At 44.6% G+C, this 16,039-nt stretch overlaps 1 protein-coding gene across 4 annotated transcripts in view; it reads right to left on the bottom strand.

Moving 5' to 3' along the window:
- The window catches only part of LARP4B (La ribonucleoprotein 4B), a 77,077-nt gene that overhangs the window by 33,732 nt on the left and 27,306 nt on the right, over window positions 1-16,039 (bottom strand). The window contains exons 1-4 of one of the 4 annotated variants that reach the window (XM_043883177.1): window positions 8,493-11,060; window positions 7,710-7,949; window positions 3,351-3,489; window positions 2,983-3,123 (exon numbers count right to left, since the gene is read on the bottom strand). In XM_043883177.1, coding sequence (XP_043739112.1) covers window positions 2,983-3,123; window positions 3,351-3,489; window positions 7,710-7,949; window positions 8,493-10,652 — 2,680 coding nt within the window. In that variant the 5' untranslated portion in view covers window positions 10,653-11,060. Of the gene's footprint in view, window positions 1-2,982; window positions 3,124-3,350; window positions 3,490-7,709; window positions 11,085-16,039 lie in introns of those variants that run through there. The other 3 variants (XM_043883176.1, XM_043883175.1, XM_043883178.1) reach the window with 3 other exon arrangements.

Genomic DNA, 16,039 nt, shown 5'->3' with positions numbered 1-16,039 from the left:
CAGACTAAAGTGCAGTGACAGAAAGCAGATGAGTGCTTGGCTGGGGCAGGGTGTGGGCAGGGGGAAGGGCACAGGCAGTCTCCGTGGTAGCGGGCACGACCCTGACATGACGGGAGATGGTTTCTCAGCTGTCTACCCAGCAAGTTCAACTGGAAGAATCAGCCAGCCAGTTCTAGAATGATCTGAATACTGCTTCAAGCTAAGGAAAATAAAGCTTACAGAAAGCAAGGATATTCCAAACATGATGTTTACGGTACACCAGTGGTACCTCATTAGTGCTCTACACCCCTGAAGGTGGCAGGTGTGAAATGGCCCTCCAGGAGCTCGAGGGCAGCACTGTGGGGCCAGAGAGGCCCCTGCAAGTCTGAAACCGTGAATGGAAAATGAGACCACTCTACACTGCAACACTTGTCTTCTTTAGCCACATCTGTCTATCTGCTCAGGAACAGACACGGAGTAGGTAGAGAATTACATTTAAACAAGTCAGAGGCATCTGCTAAGCAACTATGAAGGAAGTTAGATGCAAGGAAGTAGCTGAAATGATGGTCTATGTAATCCAGGCAGAGTGAGGAGGGCAGTGAGGGGCCAGGCACATGGTCACAAAGGTCAGCAGCAAATGTGCAGACAAGGTCTTTCTGGGTTCCCTTCTAGGGGAAAATAAATATTTAACGTCAAACACTTACACAGTAATTAACTAAGAACCTTTCATACGTAACCCTACAGCTGGTGGTAAGAAAGGGAGGGCAGGCTTTCTCAGCCATGCAACCTTCTCTAGACAGTGACATGGGGGTCTGAACATGGTCCTTGTGCAGCCGCTCTTGCACTCACACTTGCCCATCTGACCATCAATAACAAGCGTGCAACCTATTCCTCAGGTCTGCTGGGGTCTTAAAACTGTCTGGTCTTTTAGATTAAGGCAGAAATAAAATCGGAGGTGAACAACTGCTGTCCCATTACTTACAGGAATTCCTATGCTGGCCCACACCCTGGACCCCAAAAGAGAACTCCCTTCTTTTTCTTCTGAAACGCTTTAAATACCCCTTTCACAAAGAACCACCTCCTCCTGAGTTTGACTCAATTTTAACATGAACGTTTCCTGTCTGCACTTCTCCCGGCGCTTCACCTTCTCGTCAGTCTCGTCTTCTCCTACTCAAATCTGACCTGCCTTTCAGGAACTGCTTGGGTCTTACATTTCCCTGAGGCCTTCAGACCAGCACCGCTCACCTAGTTATCAGCACAAGAGTCAGCTTACAGAAGAATCAAAGGAACCTGAGAAAGGTACATTGTTTAGGGACAGGTTTAACAGGCAGAACTTCTAAAGCACATCAATGTCTAAATAGGGTGACAGTAGCCACTGATAGTACCTTTGCGCACAGAGGAGTGGACAGGAAACTGCCTGAAGCTCTGACGGTGAGCTGGGACCACCAGCTCACTCCAGCCCCTCGTGCTCTGGCCTACTCTCCACTAATGTGGAGAAGCCATTGCAGTGGGGGAAGTGGGTGGGGTGCACATATTTAGAGGGAATGGAACCGGCTTGAACCCAACCCTCAAGGCTTCTGCTTCAGCACTGATGACAGAGGAGTATGCTTCAAATGAAAGGGAGAAAAAAACTAATGAAATAGAGATAAATAGCAGATTAAAAAAATCGAAGTATTGTTAATAAAAATGCTAACTGAAGCTGGGAAAGGAATACATGAGCACAGTGAGAACTTTAACAAGAAACTAGGAAATAATTTTTAAAAAAGAACCAGTCAGAGCTGAAGAATACAATAACGGAAATGAAAAACAGTGTAAGGACTGAAAGCAGATCAGGTAACACAGAAGAACTCACAAGTGATCGGGAAGATAGAATAACGGAAACCACCCAACAAGAATAGCAAAGAACCACTTCAGCTATTTTTTAAAATGAGGATAGTTTAAGGGGCCTCTGGGACAACATCAAGTATACTAAAATCACATTACAGAGGTTCCAGAAAAAGGAGAGACAGAGAAGAGGGTAAAATATGCATCTGATGAAATTATGGCTGGAAACTTCCCAAAGCTGATGAAGGAAACAGATATCCAAGAACAGGAAGCATGGAGGGTCCCATTCCAAACAAGATGGAACTCAGAGACCCACACCAAGACATGTCATAATTAAAATGGCAAAAGTTACAGATAAAGAGGATTCTAAAGGAAGCAAGAGAAAAACAGGGAGTTATAATCAAGGGAACCCCCATAAGGCCATCAACTGATTTTTCAGCAGAAACTCTGCAGGCCAGAAGGGAGTGGCAGGATACATATCAAGGGCTGAAAGGTAAAAACTTGCAACCTCCATTACTTTACCCAGCAAGACAATCATTTGGAATTGAAGAAAAGATTAAAGCGCTTCTCAGACATGAAGAAACTGAAAGAATTCATCAGTACCAAACCTGCGCTGAAGAAATGTTGAAGTGTCTTCTAGAAGTTGAAAAGAAGAACCTATAGGAAAGGGGAATCCCACTAGCAAAGGAAGACACAGCAAGGACTGAAGATTATTTATGTAAGTCAGTATACAGATTAAAATACAAACTGTAGAAGCAACTATAACTACAAGTCATATACAGATTAAAATATAAATCTGTAGAAGCAACTACAACTATATACAATTAAGGGAGAGATAAGAATATGCAAAATGACATAAAAAAACAAGATGTGGGGGAAGGAAGTAAAAACGTAGATCTTTTAGAATGTGTCTGAACTTACATGACTATCAGTTATTTCTATTAACAAGTAGATAAAGTTACAGGTCAACATATATGAGGAACACTGTAACCACAAATCTAAAAACCTACAATAGCTACACAGAAGCTAGAGAGAAAAGAACACAAGCATGCCACCAAAGAAATCATCAAACCACAAGGGAAGAAACAAAAAAGAGGAAGAAATGAACAAAGAACTAAAAGTGCAACATAAAGAAGCCCATACTCTATATATGAAAATGAAATCATAAAACAGCTTTACCTGTCTCACTGCTTTCAGGCGGTGACTCATACTCTGAGTGGTCCAGACCCAAAGTGCTCATGGCTGTCTGGTCTGACTCCTGTAGATCTGACAGCGCAACATTTTCATGACTTTTGTCACCATCACCGTTGGTGTCCAATCCTGTAATTAAGAATTTCACCCCAAGAAGAAGGGTTAGAAGAACAGCTTTTTCTTAAAACAAAGATTTATACCTGCAGTTACTAACCTTTTCAACTTAACTGTGAGGGACCTCAGGGTTCGTAAATACTGTCACCAACCATGACACAGATCTTAAATACTTTCCCAAAGGTGAACTCAAAGGAAACAAGGCTGCAGCCCAGAGCAGAGGCCCAGCCCCGCCCACTCACCGAGGTGGCCACGGCCAGGCGGCGCCTCCCAGACTGTGCTCACGCCGCCGTCTGCAGCTCCACGCGGTTCCAGCTGTAACAGTGGAGTGCCCCATACTTTTGCATTAGGGTTTAGCTCCGAAACCTTGGCTGTTGGTACCTAAGAAAAAACGTGATCTGTTTATTCGTATCCAAATTCCAATCACTGCAATTTTACTTACTAATTTAGAGTTAAAACACATCCATGCTAGAGAATTTATGTGAAAAAGGTTGAACCTATTTACACATACTTTTAGGGAGAAATCAGATGCAAAAGTGATCGAAGTTGATGCACTCAGAACTACACTCACCAGCAGATGTTCTTTTCTTAACAAGTGAACGGCTCTCAAGAAATGGGAATGAGAGTCTTGCCTTCATGGGGTATCTGATCAACTTTTTTCAACTGGTGACTCAGTTATTTCTCTGGTCCAGACTACCCAACACAACTCACAGATTTGCAAATCTGAGAACTGATGGATAAAACTCTAAAATAAATCTTGAACACTGCTAAAGGCTAAAGGCTGCAGAAAATGAAAGAGTCATGGTGGAGAGGCGCCAGATGCGGACAGCCTGTGACTGTGCCCATTTCCAGTCACATGGCCCTCAGGCTGTTCCAAACACACTGGCCCTCGACTCTCTGGGCTCAGAGAGTGTCAGAACGCTCCCAGATGTCTGCTCAACTGGCTCACACCTTTGCGTCCCTTGGGGACTGCTGAGGTCTTTCCTGGCACACCTCACTAAACCCACCACCACCCTTGAATTTTCTCTCTCCTGCTTACAAACCCTGAAGAGTCCCCCAAATCTTATGTCCTGGGGCAGCCACCCCAATTTCTAATCAAGCCTGGCCACGACCTGCATTCTCCAGGGACTGCATGTCACGACTCCACCAAGCAGGGCCAGGGCTGCAAAAGGGGAACAGGCCCTGTCCCAGGAGCCCAGGGAGCAGTTCCACACTGGGAGCAGCCTCTTGGCACCACCCAGAGAGGCCGTCTCTAAGGCCAGTGCACCGTGATGAGCCAAGTAGGAAACAATGTATGGGTTAACAACCTTTTTTAAAAAAAAAAACACATAATAAATTCACTCTAGCTGGGGTGGTTAACACTTGTAGTGAAAAAACTATTTGTGAAACTAAGGTAGAGGGCTGATGTGGATAGTTATAGAGTATCCTCTGTCCACACCTCGAGGCATGGACAATAAACATCACGCCCAGAACCAGGCACCTACATGAGGGTTGATCTGGAGTCCTTCTAAATTTTAAGTACCAGACAGGGCAAAGAAGAGGGTACCCCTTCTCCTTCAAGAATGTTTCCCTCAAGAAGCACTGAGTTGTCAAGCTCCCTTCTTATGTGACATCTGAACTTCCAGCTTATTGCTGGACTCTGCTCCTGCACGTCCATCTGTGTCTTCAACAAACACACTTCTGACGTCCTCAGTGAGTGCCGGGCACAGCACGAGGTGGTCCGAGAACAAGGCAGACAGGACTGCACCGAGCACAGTAACAGACGACCCCCAACCTCATGGGCACCACTGCCCTCCTCAGCAGGTACACCTTTTCTCTCTTTTTTTTCAAATTCACGCCTTTATTCTTTCCTATACTAATACTCTCATAACCCACCTCTTCTGGTTACACCCAGTCTCGTTCTCCCAACGTGACACGCATCAAGTTTTCTACCCACGGAACAGACTCCTGACCTCATTGACACGCTATACATCCTCTAAATTCCTAACTCCAACCTGCAATTTGCACAAGGTCTTCCTTGTTTTTAGCACCACCTGCAGTTGGCTATACTGCATCACCAACACACATTTTACAGCACACACACACACACACACACACACACACACACCCTGGAAGCACAATGCCCACAACACACACACACACACACACACACACACACACACACACAGAGTCCTGGAAGCACAATGCCCACAAACAGCATCCTGAGAGCCACGCAGGCCTCGGGCTCCTCCCCCTCTGCTCGCCCACAAGGCATGTCCTGTCCTCCCCATAGGCTCCCGGGTGTCCACCCTGGGCACACTCTAAGGCACACACACTCTGGGCACACTGACACCTGCAGTCCTGAACCCAGCAGGGAGTTGCCCAAGAAACATGTGGAAGGAACAAATGTTTCATGATGTAATAACATAAAATTCTACTTTCTACTATTTGACAACTTGTGCAAGGTTTTATGACACAGCTGACTGGAACACTACCCATGCACAACTGACTACAGTAGGAAACACTCAAATCCAAATCAGGCATCAGGGGCATCACACAATCTCCAGCAGTCAGTCAGCATTCGAGGGATATTCTGAGGTATGACGGGGATGCAAGAACGGAGATGTGACAGCCAGCTGGGTGCCAGGTGCACCCCACACACATACCTGAGTTGAGTCATGACAGCCCCATGACACAAGTATGGAAACCAAGGCAGAGGAAGGTTAACTAACTCACTCACAAAAATGATCCTAATTAGAAAACTGTGTTCTAATATCAAGAAAACAAAACATTTATCAAGAGCTCATTAACTTCTTGTAACTCACATGAGAAACAACTTGTACTAAACACATTTCTTCAAAATGCAGCTATTTTCCTGCAGTCACAGGGACCTCCAACTGATTATCAACAACTCAAGTTTCATCTGTGTGGCTTCCTAAGTCTTATTTTTCCCCTGAAAAATCATGGCCAAGCAATAGCTGGTAGAACTAGCAGTGAGCTGACCTTAATGGCCACATTCTGAAGCCATTCTACACAAATGACCCACGTTACTCTTTGAAGAGTGCAGTATCCCCAAATTTTGACACTCAAAGAAACACTACCCTCACTGCTATGCTCCATTAACAAAAATAAATAACCTACCAACTCACAGACTTACATCTTTTGGCCAGGAAATAAAACCATCCCACTAACAAGTTAGTGATTGGGAACCAGAACACTGAGTATCAGAGGAGGGGGAGGCAGATGGAGAATGTAAGACAGGTGAGATATGGAAGGGAAAGAAGTGTCTGTTTTCTAAAGTTTAAGTGAGCCTGGACTAGTCCTGGATTGGCACTAAGTTTAGCAACTCAGAGCATTTCAAAGGCTTCACAATCATCATGACATCTATAACTCTGGCTTGTAAAACAGCGTAATAGCGGCTACCTATAGCTTAATGAGATGTCTGCACAGGCACTTTGAGGACCAGAGTTTTGAACAAAAAGCAGTACCAGTAAGTGTAGTGTGTCAGGTGAGCACACTGCCAGGCACAAGGCGCAGCTGACAGCTAACTCAGCAGCGCACACGCACCTCACCCTCCTGTGCAAGAGCAGGAGCTGTGTGTGCTCCACCTGAGGGACAGGTGTGGACAGCTGGGGCCAGCTGTGGGCCGCATCCACTGAGGGAAGCAGTTAAGTGGTGCTCGCCTCCAGAACTACTGCAGGAGTAAAATTGATTAACCAGAACATAACTGTTTTGAGAAAAACTTCCAAATCTGAGCATGGAATGGAAAGAACGGAGGTTAGTGGATAAATTATAAAATTTAATTTCTACTTGCTTGTTTCCATATAATAGCCATAATATTTCAGCCACATCTATCTGTTCACTATTACTATTTCTCTTGCCTAATACAACAAAAACCACTAAAAATAAACTGATTGAATGAACGTGATTTTGCTACTACAAGTATACATGTCCAAAGGACTGCATCAAGAACAAGACCAACTTGCTATTTCTTGAATGTTTGCATTTATTACAGAAATTCTAGGAAGATGCTCAAACGACCCGCTCAGTGCAGGATCACATGGTTTGGTTCTCCCAAACCAGTGGGGCCTGAGCGGTAAGGTTCCCAGAGCCCTGCAGGTGCTTCTGATGAGAAGAGAGAACCGACATCCTGGAGCCAGTTAAAAGCGCCAAGTGTACCTCCCTGGACGGCTGCCATGCAAAAGCAGTAGAAAGCAGAGATTTCAACTCCTCTGTGTTCTCCAAGTGTAACCTTCTGCAGTGATTTTAAACACCCAATGGGCCAAATGTTTGTTCCACTCCATAGGGAGCCAGTGGCGAGGACAGGATGGATGAAGACAGGGTCGGGTAGCCTCCACAAACAGCCATGCCTGATGACCTGTACCATAGGCATTAGTGCTCCAAGTCCACATGTAGATTCTAGCTTCAATATACTAAGAGGGAACCGAATTCACACTCTGCAGTTTGGAAATGCTTAAACTGATGCTATATTACTAATTTCGTTTTATAACAACATTGAAACAACTAACAATTGTTTAGAATAAACCTTTGTTAATTTCAAGTTAAAAAGCAAAATGAAAGATTAGCACATCACATCAATAAAAACTGATACGTATACTTACTAAGTGTGCACCTGTCTCTTGCCATCCCCAAATGACTGTATCTTCTGCCACTGGTAGCTGAAAAGGAGGCTTTTCCATCCAAAACAAAGACATCTCCAGGTCCTGGGGCTTACAGTGCAGGTCCTCACTAAAGATCTGCTCATCTTCTAAGGTATCCTTCTTGACTGTATCAGTCCATGGACAGCCCGCTTGATATCTGCAACCATCTGCCGGTCCCTCAGAAAACATCTGACTTGCCAGCTCCGCCATCGGGTAGCAGGAAAGTGCACTCAGAAACTGGGGGTGCTGCTGCCCTGGGGGGCTCCGCAAATCCCCCTCAGACAGCTCTTCAGACACAAGCGACAGAGCCGGGTACTCACAATCTGGGACGGCCACCTCCCCGCAGTCACCTGGGACGACAGGAATCCCCTGCGGCCCATCCACTTGGGCAGGGTAAACACCAGCCACGCAGGAGCACCCTGCACGATAAACCCCTAACTCCACTCTTTCAGAGACCACCAAGCCCATGTCCCCTTGTAATGCAGGTCCCTGCACCGTAGGCCTGGCACCCCTCTGGCTGAAAGGGCATGCGTGTGCACTTGTTTCACACAGGCCTGCGTGGCTGGCAGTGCCGGAACCGCCACTGCCTTCCTGCAGAAGCAGCGCCTCCTCCTCTTCTCCACCCATCAGCTCTGGTTCTCTCAGCCCTGATGCTCGCCCACCAGAGGCCTCAGGAGCATCTCTGGCTGACTGGGAGAGAACCTGCTTTGGCAGAGGGCTGCCACCATTGTACATAGGGCTCACCTGCACGCCTTCCAAGTCCTGCACGCCTGGGGCTGAACTCTGGCTTACAGGTGGTGTAAGGCCGAGCTCCTCACGACTGCCGTCATTCACTAGGCAGGCCTCATCGTTCCTTTCTGGGTGAGCTGTCTCAAAGTCAGGATTCTTTGCTCCACCAGAACTGACACGAACAAGCACACCCTGACTGGGCACTACTGTGCTTGTCTGTGCATTTGCTTCCCAGTCAAAGGCTGTTTGGGGGTCTACCTGGACCCTCTCTGTGGCAGCTGTCCTGGTGTCCCTGTGACTGGCTCTTGGGGGTTCCTGCTCAGCACTCTCTGGCCTGTGAAGGTCCTTCCCTGAGCTCTTCACACACAACTCACCCTCTGTTTCACTCTCCTCTTCGGCGCAGGTGAAAACACCTGCAGAGCAAACGAGGTCACTTGTGGGCCACCTGGAGCTGAGGAGGGACCTGCTGTATGGAGGTGCTCCCTGCGAGTCTTGGGACATCCCTGGCCCAGCTGCTGCCCGCACTGCACACACCACGTTGCGGCCCTGGGCCCAGGCCTTGCTGGCCCTGGTGTTCACACTCAGGTCCACCTGGGCAGCAGCTCTCCACTCAGAAGCCCTCTTACCACAAGCCTCATCTTCCAAAATGCTAGCGTCACCCTCATCCTGGTAAGATGGACGATTCCGAGACAGCAAAGACAAGCCAGCCTTGTCTGCATGCGGGCCGCGTCCAGTTTCCACACTGCGGTCTCCCAGGCGCTGCTCCTCAAGCACCAAGGGCCCTGGGCTGTCACCTTTGTGAGGGGCTAAGTCTTGGAAACTCGCATGAGTGGGCAGACATCTAAAGGTCCCTGAAGTGATACATCTTCCTGAACTTAAACTGATTCTATCTCGACTTATGGAAAGGATTCTGCAGTTTGATCTGCTAACTTCTAAACTGGAACAATCGCTGTCTTTCAGTGGTTTTGCAGAGTTACTTGCTCCTTCCCTTTCAGAGTTTAAACTCTGATCTGCATGAGCTGTTAGGGTCCCACAATCACCATCTCTCTCAACATGTGAAGCGCCACTGATTACAGTACTCTGTGAATCAGTCACCAGTCCCCCAGGCTGTGAACTGCCAGGCGATCTCCCTTCAGGGATGGTGCGTGCACTCACTAGGCAGTCAGCGTCTGTGTGGATGTGTAAGGTGGGGAGTGTGCCCACATTACGGAATGTGCTCCTTTCTGTGTCAGCTTCAGGGAAGCTGGCGAAGGTCTGTGCCAGCAAGGCACCAACGTCTGTGGCACAGGGTGGGTCACTGTCACTCACCAGGGCAGAGCGAGGTTGAGCTTTCTCACTGAGAGCCCACTCTCTCCCCCTTGGGAGTGGCCTGCCCTGCAGGGGCAATTTTGCCCCAGGGGCCTTCGACCCCCCAGGCCCATGGCCAGTGCTGTCTGGAGGCTGGGCCCCTCTGTGGGCCCCCTCAGAGGTGACAGCTGGACAGCTCTGGGGAGCTGCAGCTGTCTCAGACGCACGAGCACACAGCTCATCTCCACCTTCTGGGCCGTGAGGATCAACAGCACAAATATTGTAAAACCTGCTCTCTTGGGAATTCCTACACAGTTTGCGGTCACCATAAACAAGACCTCCGCCTGCCCTCTCCTCACCACTCAGATCTAAGGAGTCAGCAGCACTACCAATATGAACAGTGACCAGCACCTTGTTCCCCACCTCTGAGCTTTCCCAGGTGGCTGGGCAGTGGCAGGGAGGGTAGTGGCCAAGGCCCTGGTCAGGGGGCGCCGGGGCTGGAGAACAGGGCCCCTCACCAGCAGGGAGGCCCCCACACGGAGGGCCCCGGGCACCTTCACCACTGTGCCCCACAGCGGTGACGTCAGCGTTCCCGTCAGCCTCACCTACGTGTCCAGACCCAGTAAAGAGCCCGGACGTGGGAGAGGAGTCCAGCAGCCGCCCAGGCGCTGGGCCCTCTCTGCGTGCCAGCCTTGCCAAAACCCCAGCCCACACGCTGGCCCTGAGTCCACTGCCGGGAAGCTCCTCATCTCCAAAGGCACTGAATAATGAAGATAAAGTTTTACTTATCTTGCTCTCCGGTTCCTTCTCCTCCACTGATTTTTGTAACAGGCCAGTTTTTTCATTGTCATTGTCACTACTTAATTCTTTGCGGAAGCAACAACCCATGTTCAAAAGTTCAAAAACTCACATAACAATGCCTGTTGCTTTCTGAGCCTCCACAAGTGCATCTCCCACTAACTTTCTATGGTTTCTGACGAGAAGCCGACACCCAGATCCCAAAAATAACCCTCGCACAGCAGTCACATGTCCCTGCCACTCAAGTCCCAAATCCGAATCACAGCAGACCTGCCCAGTGGCCATCTCCTCATGCCCGACAGTCCAAAGAGCACCCAGAGTCCAAACACACACATAACACAGGAGATCTTTCTGGTATTTTTCTTATTCTCATAAATCCAATAGGAAACTAACTAACATTATTATCCTAGCCAGAAGCAGTCACTACAGAGTTTGGCTTTTTCTACTCTGTTCCAGCATTCTCTGAATTGCATCTCACAGAATGGTGGCAACCAAAAGAGTTAACATATATATTCTCCCCAAAGGGAAACAACAGTAAAAATGTGTTCTTTAAAATTCTTAGGTTCTTATAGTTGCATGTATTCAGTAATGATCATGCTAGGCACAAAACTGGAATGGTGTCCATTAAGAGATGTATATTGAAGGGTTCCTGGTGAATAGCATATGCTGTCTGGGGTTTGTGTTAAAACACACCTGGCCTGAAAATAAAGTAGTAAATACATACAGACATAACACTTTCAAAAACCATGTGTGCAGAGGGGAGGAAAAAAAAAAAGCAAAATACAAGGGTGGGAACTGTTCAAATCAAAATGGGCACACTGAGGTTTGTTTTATGACTGTATTTCTGCAGATGTTCAAAAGTTTTGGTAAAAAAAAAAACAGAAAGAGCAAGAGAAAAAGAGAAAGAAAATCTACATCTGCAGCCCAGTCCAGGGACCCCTGAAGGCTCCCAAATGAAGCCCTTCTTCAAGCACGAGGAGTGCAGTTATCCTGCACCCCATGGCCCAGGGCCACCAGCACCACAATGGGTCTGAACTTACTTCAACATCCGTAAGCTTTGTTCTCTGTATAAGAGATTCTTTTTCTTACTATGATTCAAGTATGACGTTTTGAAAACAAAATAATTCTGTTAATTCTTTTGTGATAGGGATTTTTCTATGTTAACCTACAAGTTACGGCTGGTGGACTTCTAACATTTTATAAAACACTGATAGTTTTTGATTAAAAAAAAAAGTTTAGGAATTCTACTTAAACATGATGATAGCAATTCAATCTGACTGTTCTACACTCTCCTCCCCCTGATTTCCAAATCTCATCATGCTTTGTAAGGCCACCCCTCTCAACTGTGCAGAACAACTCTTTTATACCCACATGCTGCCCACTCTTCAAGCCTCTGGGAAAGCATCCTAGCAGTAAATGCACCACTGACTCTCTCAAATTAGGGGATCTGCAGGCTCTCTCAAAGATGCAAACACAAACGTAGGTTTAAGAGTGCATTGTTGCTAGGCAACAACACTTAAACTGACTTAGTAAAAGTCGCTCAGTGGTGTCCGACTCTGCAACTCCATGGACTGTAGCCTGCCAGGCTCCTCTGTCCATGCAAGAACAGTGGCTGTTCCCTTCTCCAGGGGATCTTCCCCATCTAGGAACCAAACTGGGGTCTCCTACACTGCAGGGGGATTCTTTACCAGCTGAGCTACCAGGTAAGCCCTAACCTTCAGAGAAAAGAATTGGATCTAGTACATCATAATTTCATTCATGCCCAGGGAAGGCTAGGTGACACCAAGGTGTACACAGAAATAAATCGATAAAAGCAGTAGGAAGTTGTTCACTTGGCATTCAGCAGTTCAGGTTGCAGAAAACGCAAAGAAATTCTTGGTAACGTACCATGAGCACTTGGTGAAGGAGCTTTCATTTTGGTGCCAGACTAAAAATGAATGCTACCAATTTGCATTATATAGGTTTCAGCAATCAAGTTTTATTTCTCTAAGAATTACATGCAATAAGAATTTATCAGTAGTTCTATGTTATTAAAAAGACAATTTAAATCAATGACAATCTTAAAAAAGTTCTCACTTAAAAGGTTATGAAAAATGTGGGGAAGGGGAGTAAGAAAATGTACATCTTTTAGAATGTGTTTGAGCTTACATGACGATCAGTATAAAGCAAGTAGATACAGTTATGGGTTAAATACTGGAAAACCAGGGTAACCACACATCAAAAAAATACAATGGATTCACAAAAACAAACAAACAAAAAAGGACTCAAGCATTATAATGAAGGCAAACCATTAACCACAAAAGGAAAAACAAAAAGAAACAAAGAAAAATACAAAATTAACTGCAAAACAAGGTTTAAGATGGCAATAAATACATACTAATCAATAATTACTTTAAATGTCAAGGGACTAAATGCTCTAATCAAAAGAGTGTCAGACTGGATAATAAAACAAGAGCCTAAAAAAAAATTTTTTTTTAATTTAAAAAAATTAATAAAAAAAAAAACAAGAGCCTACAGTATGCTACCTATAGGAAAGCACTTCAGGGCAAAAGACACATACAAACTGGAAATGAGACAGAAAGACATTTCATGCACATGGAAATGACAAAAAAGTAGGGTTGGCAATAGTCATATCAGACAAAACAGACTTTAAAACAAAAACCACAAAGAATGACAAAGCAGGACACACATAAAAGCATCAACACAAGAGGTAGACATAATATTCATTAACATATATGCACCCAATACAGGAACCACTTAATACATAAAACAAACACTACAGACATAAATGGAAAAAAATGGATGGGAATATAGTAACAGTAGACTTCTAACATTCCACTGACAGAAATGGATAGATCTTTCAGACAGAAAATAAGAAGGCAACAAAGATCCTGAATGACAAAACAGAACAATTAGATTTAATTGATATTTCCAGGATGTTACATCCAAAAAAAACCAGAATATACATTCTTTTTAAGAGCGCATAGAACACCCTCTAGGGCACAAAACAAGCCTCAGCAAACTGAATAGAACAGAAATTATTTCAAGCATCTTTCCTGACCACAAGAGCATAAAAGTAGAACATCAACCACTGAAAGAGAAAAGAGAAAAAAACAACTGCATAGAGACTAAACAACATGCTACTAAAAGACCACTGGGTCAACAATGAAATCAAAGAGGAAATTTTAGAATTACTTCGAAACAAATGACAATGAAGACGCAACCATACAAAAACTTGGAGATGCAGCAAAAGCAGTTCTAAGAGGGAAGTTCATAGTGATACAAAACTTCCACAAAAAAAAACAAGAAAAAAAATCTCAAATAAACAACCTAATCTATCACCTAAAGAATTAGAAAAGGAACAATAAACAGAACCAAAATTTGGAAGATAGGAAGAAATAATAAAGATCAGAGAGGACACAGAAAATTAAGAAAAAGATCATAAAATCAAGAACTAGTTTTTTGAAAGGATAAACAAAAGTAACAAACCTTTGACCAGGCTGACCAAGAAGAAAAAAGAAATACAACTAAACAAAATAAGAAATGAAAGAGGAGAAGTAACAACCAACACCATGGAAATACAAAATACTGTTAAAGAAAATATTATGATGAATAGTTATATGTCAACAAAACAGACAACTTATAAGAAATGGACAAGTTTCTAGAAACACATAGCCCACTGAAAATAAGTGAAGAATTAGATAATTTGAACAAACAGATCACTAGATGTGAAATACAATCTGCAATTTAAAAATAACAGTAAACTCCATGCAAACAGGAGTCCAGGCCTGGATGACTACTCTGGGGAACACCACCTAACACACAAGAAAGAGCTGACACCTATGCTTCTCTAACTCTTCAAAATAACTGAAAAGAAAAGGACATTCTCAGTCATCCTAGAAAGCCATCATCACCTCTAAAGGACATAAAACTTTTAAGACAGGCAAAAAATTACAGAAGGAAAAAAGTATAGTATGAGAGTTGATTTTATTTTAATTGGCAACTCGGTTACTTTTAAATTGAATTTTTTATTTTAGACAACTCAGCTACCTAATCCACATAAACAACAATAGCTTTAATATTCTTTTCTATATCATTAGGTGAAGTTATTAAGTGAAAGTCACTCAGCCGTGTCTGACTCTTTGTGACCCCATGGACTAATATAACACAGTCGATGGAATTCTCCAGGCCAGAATACTGGAGTGGGTAGTCTTTCCCTTCTCCAGGGTATCTTCTAAACCCAGGAACTGAACTGGAGTCTCCTGCATTGCAGGCAGATCCTTTACCAGCTCAGTCACAGGGAATACAATAAAAAATCTCTTTGTGGATTCCAAATTTACATCTCAGGCCCTAACCTCTCTAATTAGGACCAACTGGCATCAGTGACGCACTTCACTGCTCACTTAAATTTTTAACAGGTGGATTTTCCCTCCACAAAGCTTTACTCCTCCAGTTTTTTCCATCTCAAAATAAAACCATCATCCACTAAATTGCTCAACTATCCCTGATCTATTTTTCCCTCACCCCAATCCCTACATCCAATCCATAAACTTGTGGCATTTATGGATTTCCAGAAAATTCAAAATCCATTCAAGTCTAAGCCACCATCATTTCTCACCTCACTTACCAGTTCTTTAACTTGGTTTCTTTGCTTCTGTTCTTGGTGGCAAAAATACACAGAAGAACCATACATAAAAGATCTTCATGTCCCAGATAACTACATAGGTGTGATCACCCACCTAAAGCCAGACATCCTGGAATGCGGGGTCAAATGGGCGTTAGTAAGCATCACTAATAACACAGCTAGTGGAGATGAGGGAATTCCAGTTGAAACTATTTCAAATCCTAAAAGATGATGCTGTTAATGTGCTGACCTCAATATGCCAGCAAATTTAGAAAACTCAGCAGTGGTCACAGGACTGGAAAAGGTCAGTTTTCATTCCAATCCCATAGAAAGGCAATGCCAAACTACTAATGTTCAAACTACTGCACAACTGCACTCATTTCACATACTAGCAAAGTAATGCTCAAAATTCTCCAAGCCAGGCTTCAACACCATGTGAACCATGAATTTCCAAATGTTCAAGCTGGATTTAGAAAAGGCAGAGGAACCAGAGATCAAATTGCCAACATCCGCTGGATCATCGAAAAAGCAAGAGAGTTCCAGAAAAACATCTATTTCTGCTTTATTGACCATGCCAAAGCATTTGACTGTGTGGATCACAACAAACTGGAAAATTCTGAAAGAGATGGGAATACCAGACCACCTGAACTGCCTCCTGAGAGAGCTCTATGCAGGTCAAGAAGCAAGTTAAAACTGGACATGGAACAACAGACTGGTTCCAAATAGGGAAAGGAGTACGTCAAAGCTGTATACTGTCACCGTGCTTATTTAACATATGCAAAGTACATCATGTGAAATGCTGGGCTGGATGATGCACAAGCTGGAATCATGATTGCTGGGAGACGTATCAATA

This window comes from Cervus elaphus, chromosome 23 (genome assembly GCF_910594005.1).
Source record: "Cervus elaphus chromosome 23, mCerEla1.1, whole genome shotgun sequence".
Classification (NCBI taxonomy): domain Eukaryota; kingdom Metazoa; phylum Chordata; class Mammalia; order Artiodactyla; family Cervidae; genus Cervus; species Cervus elaphus.
Note: the sequence above shows the minus strand (reverse complement) of the source record. Positions and strands in the feature narration are given on the sequence as shown.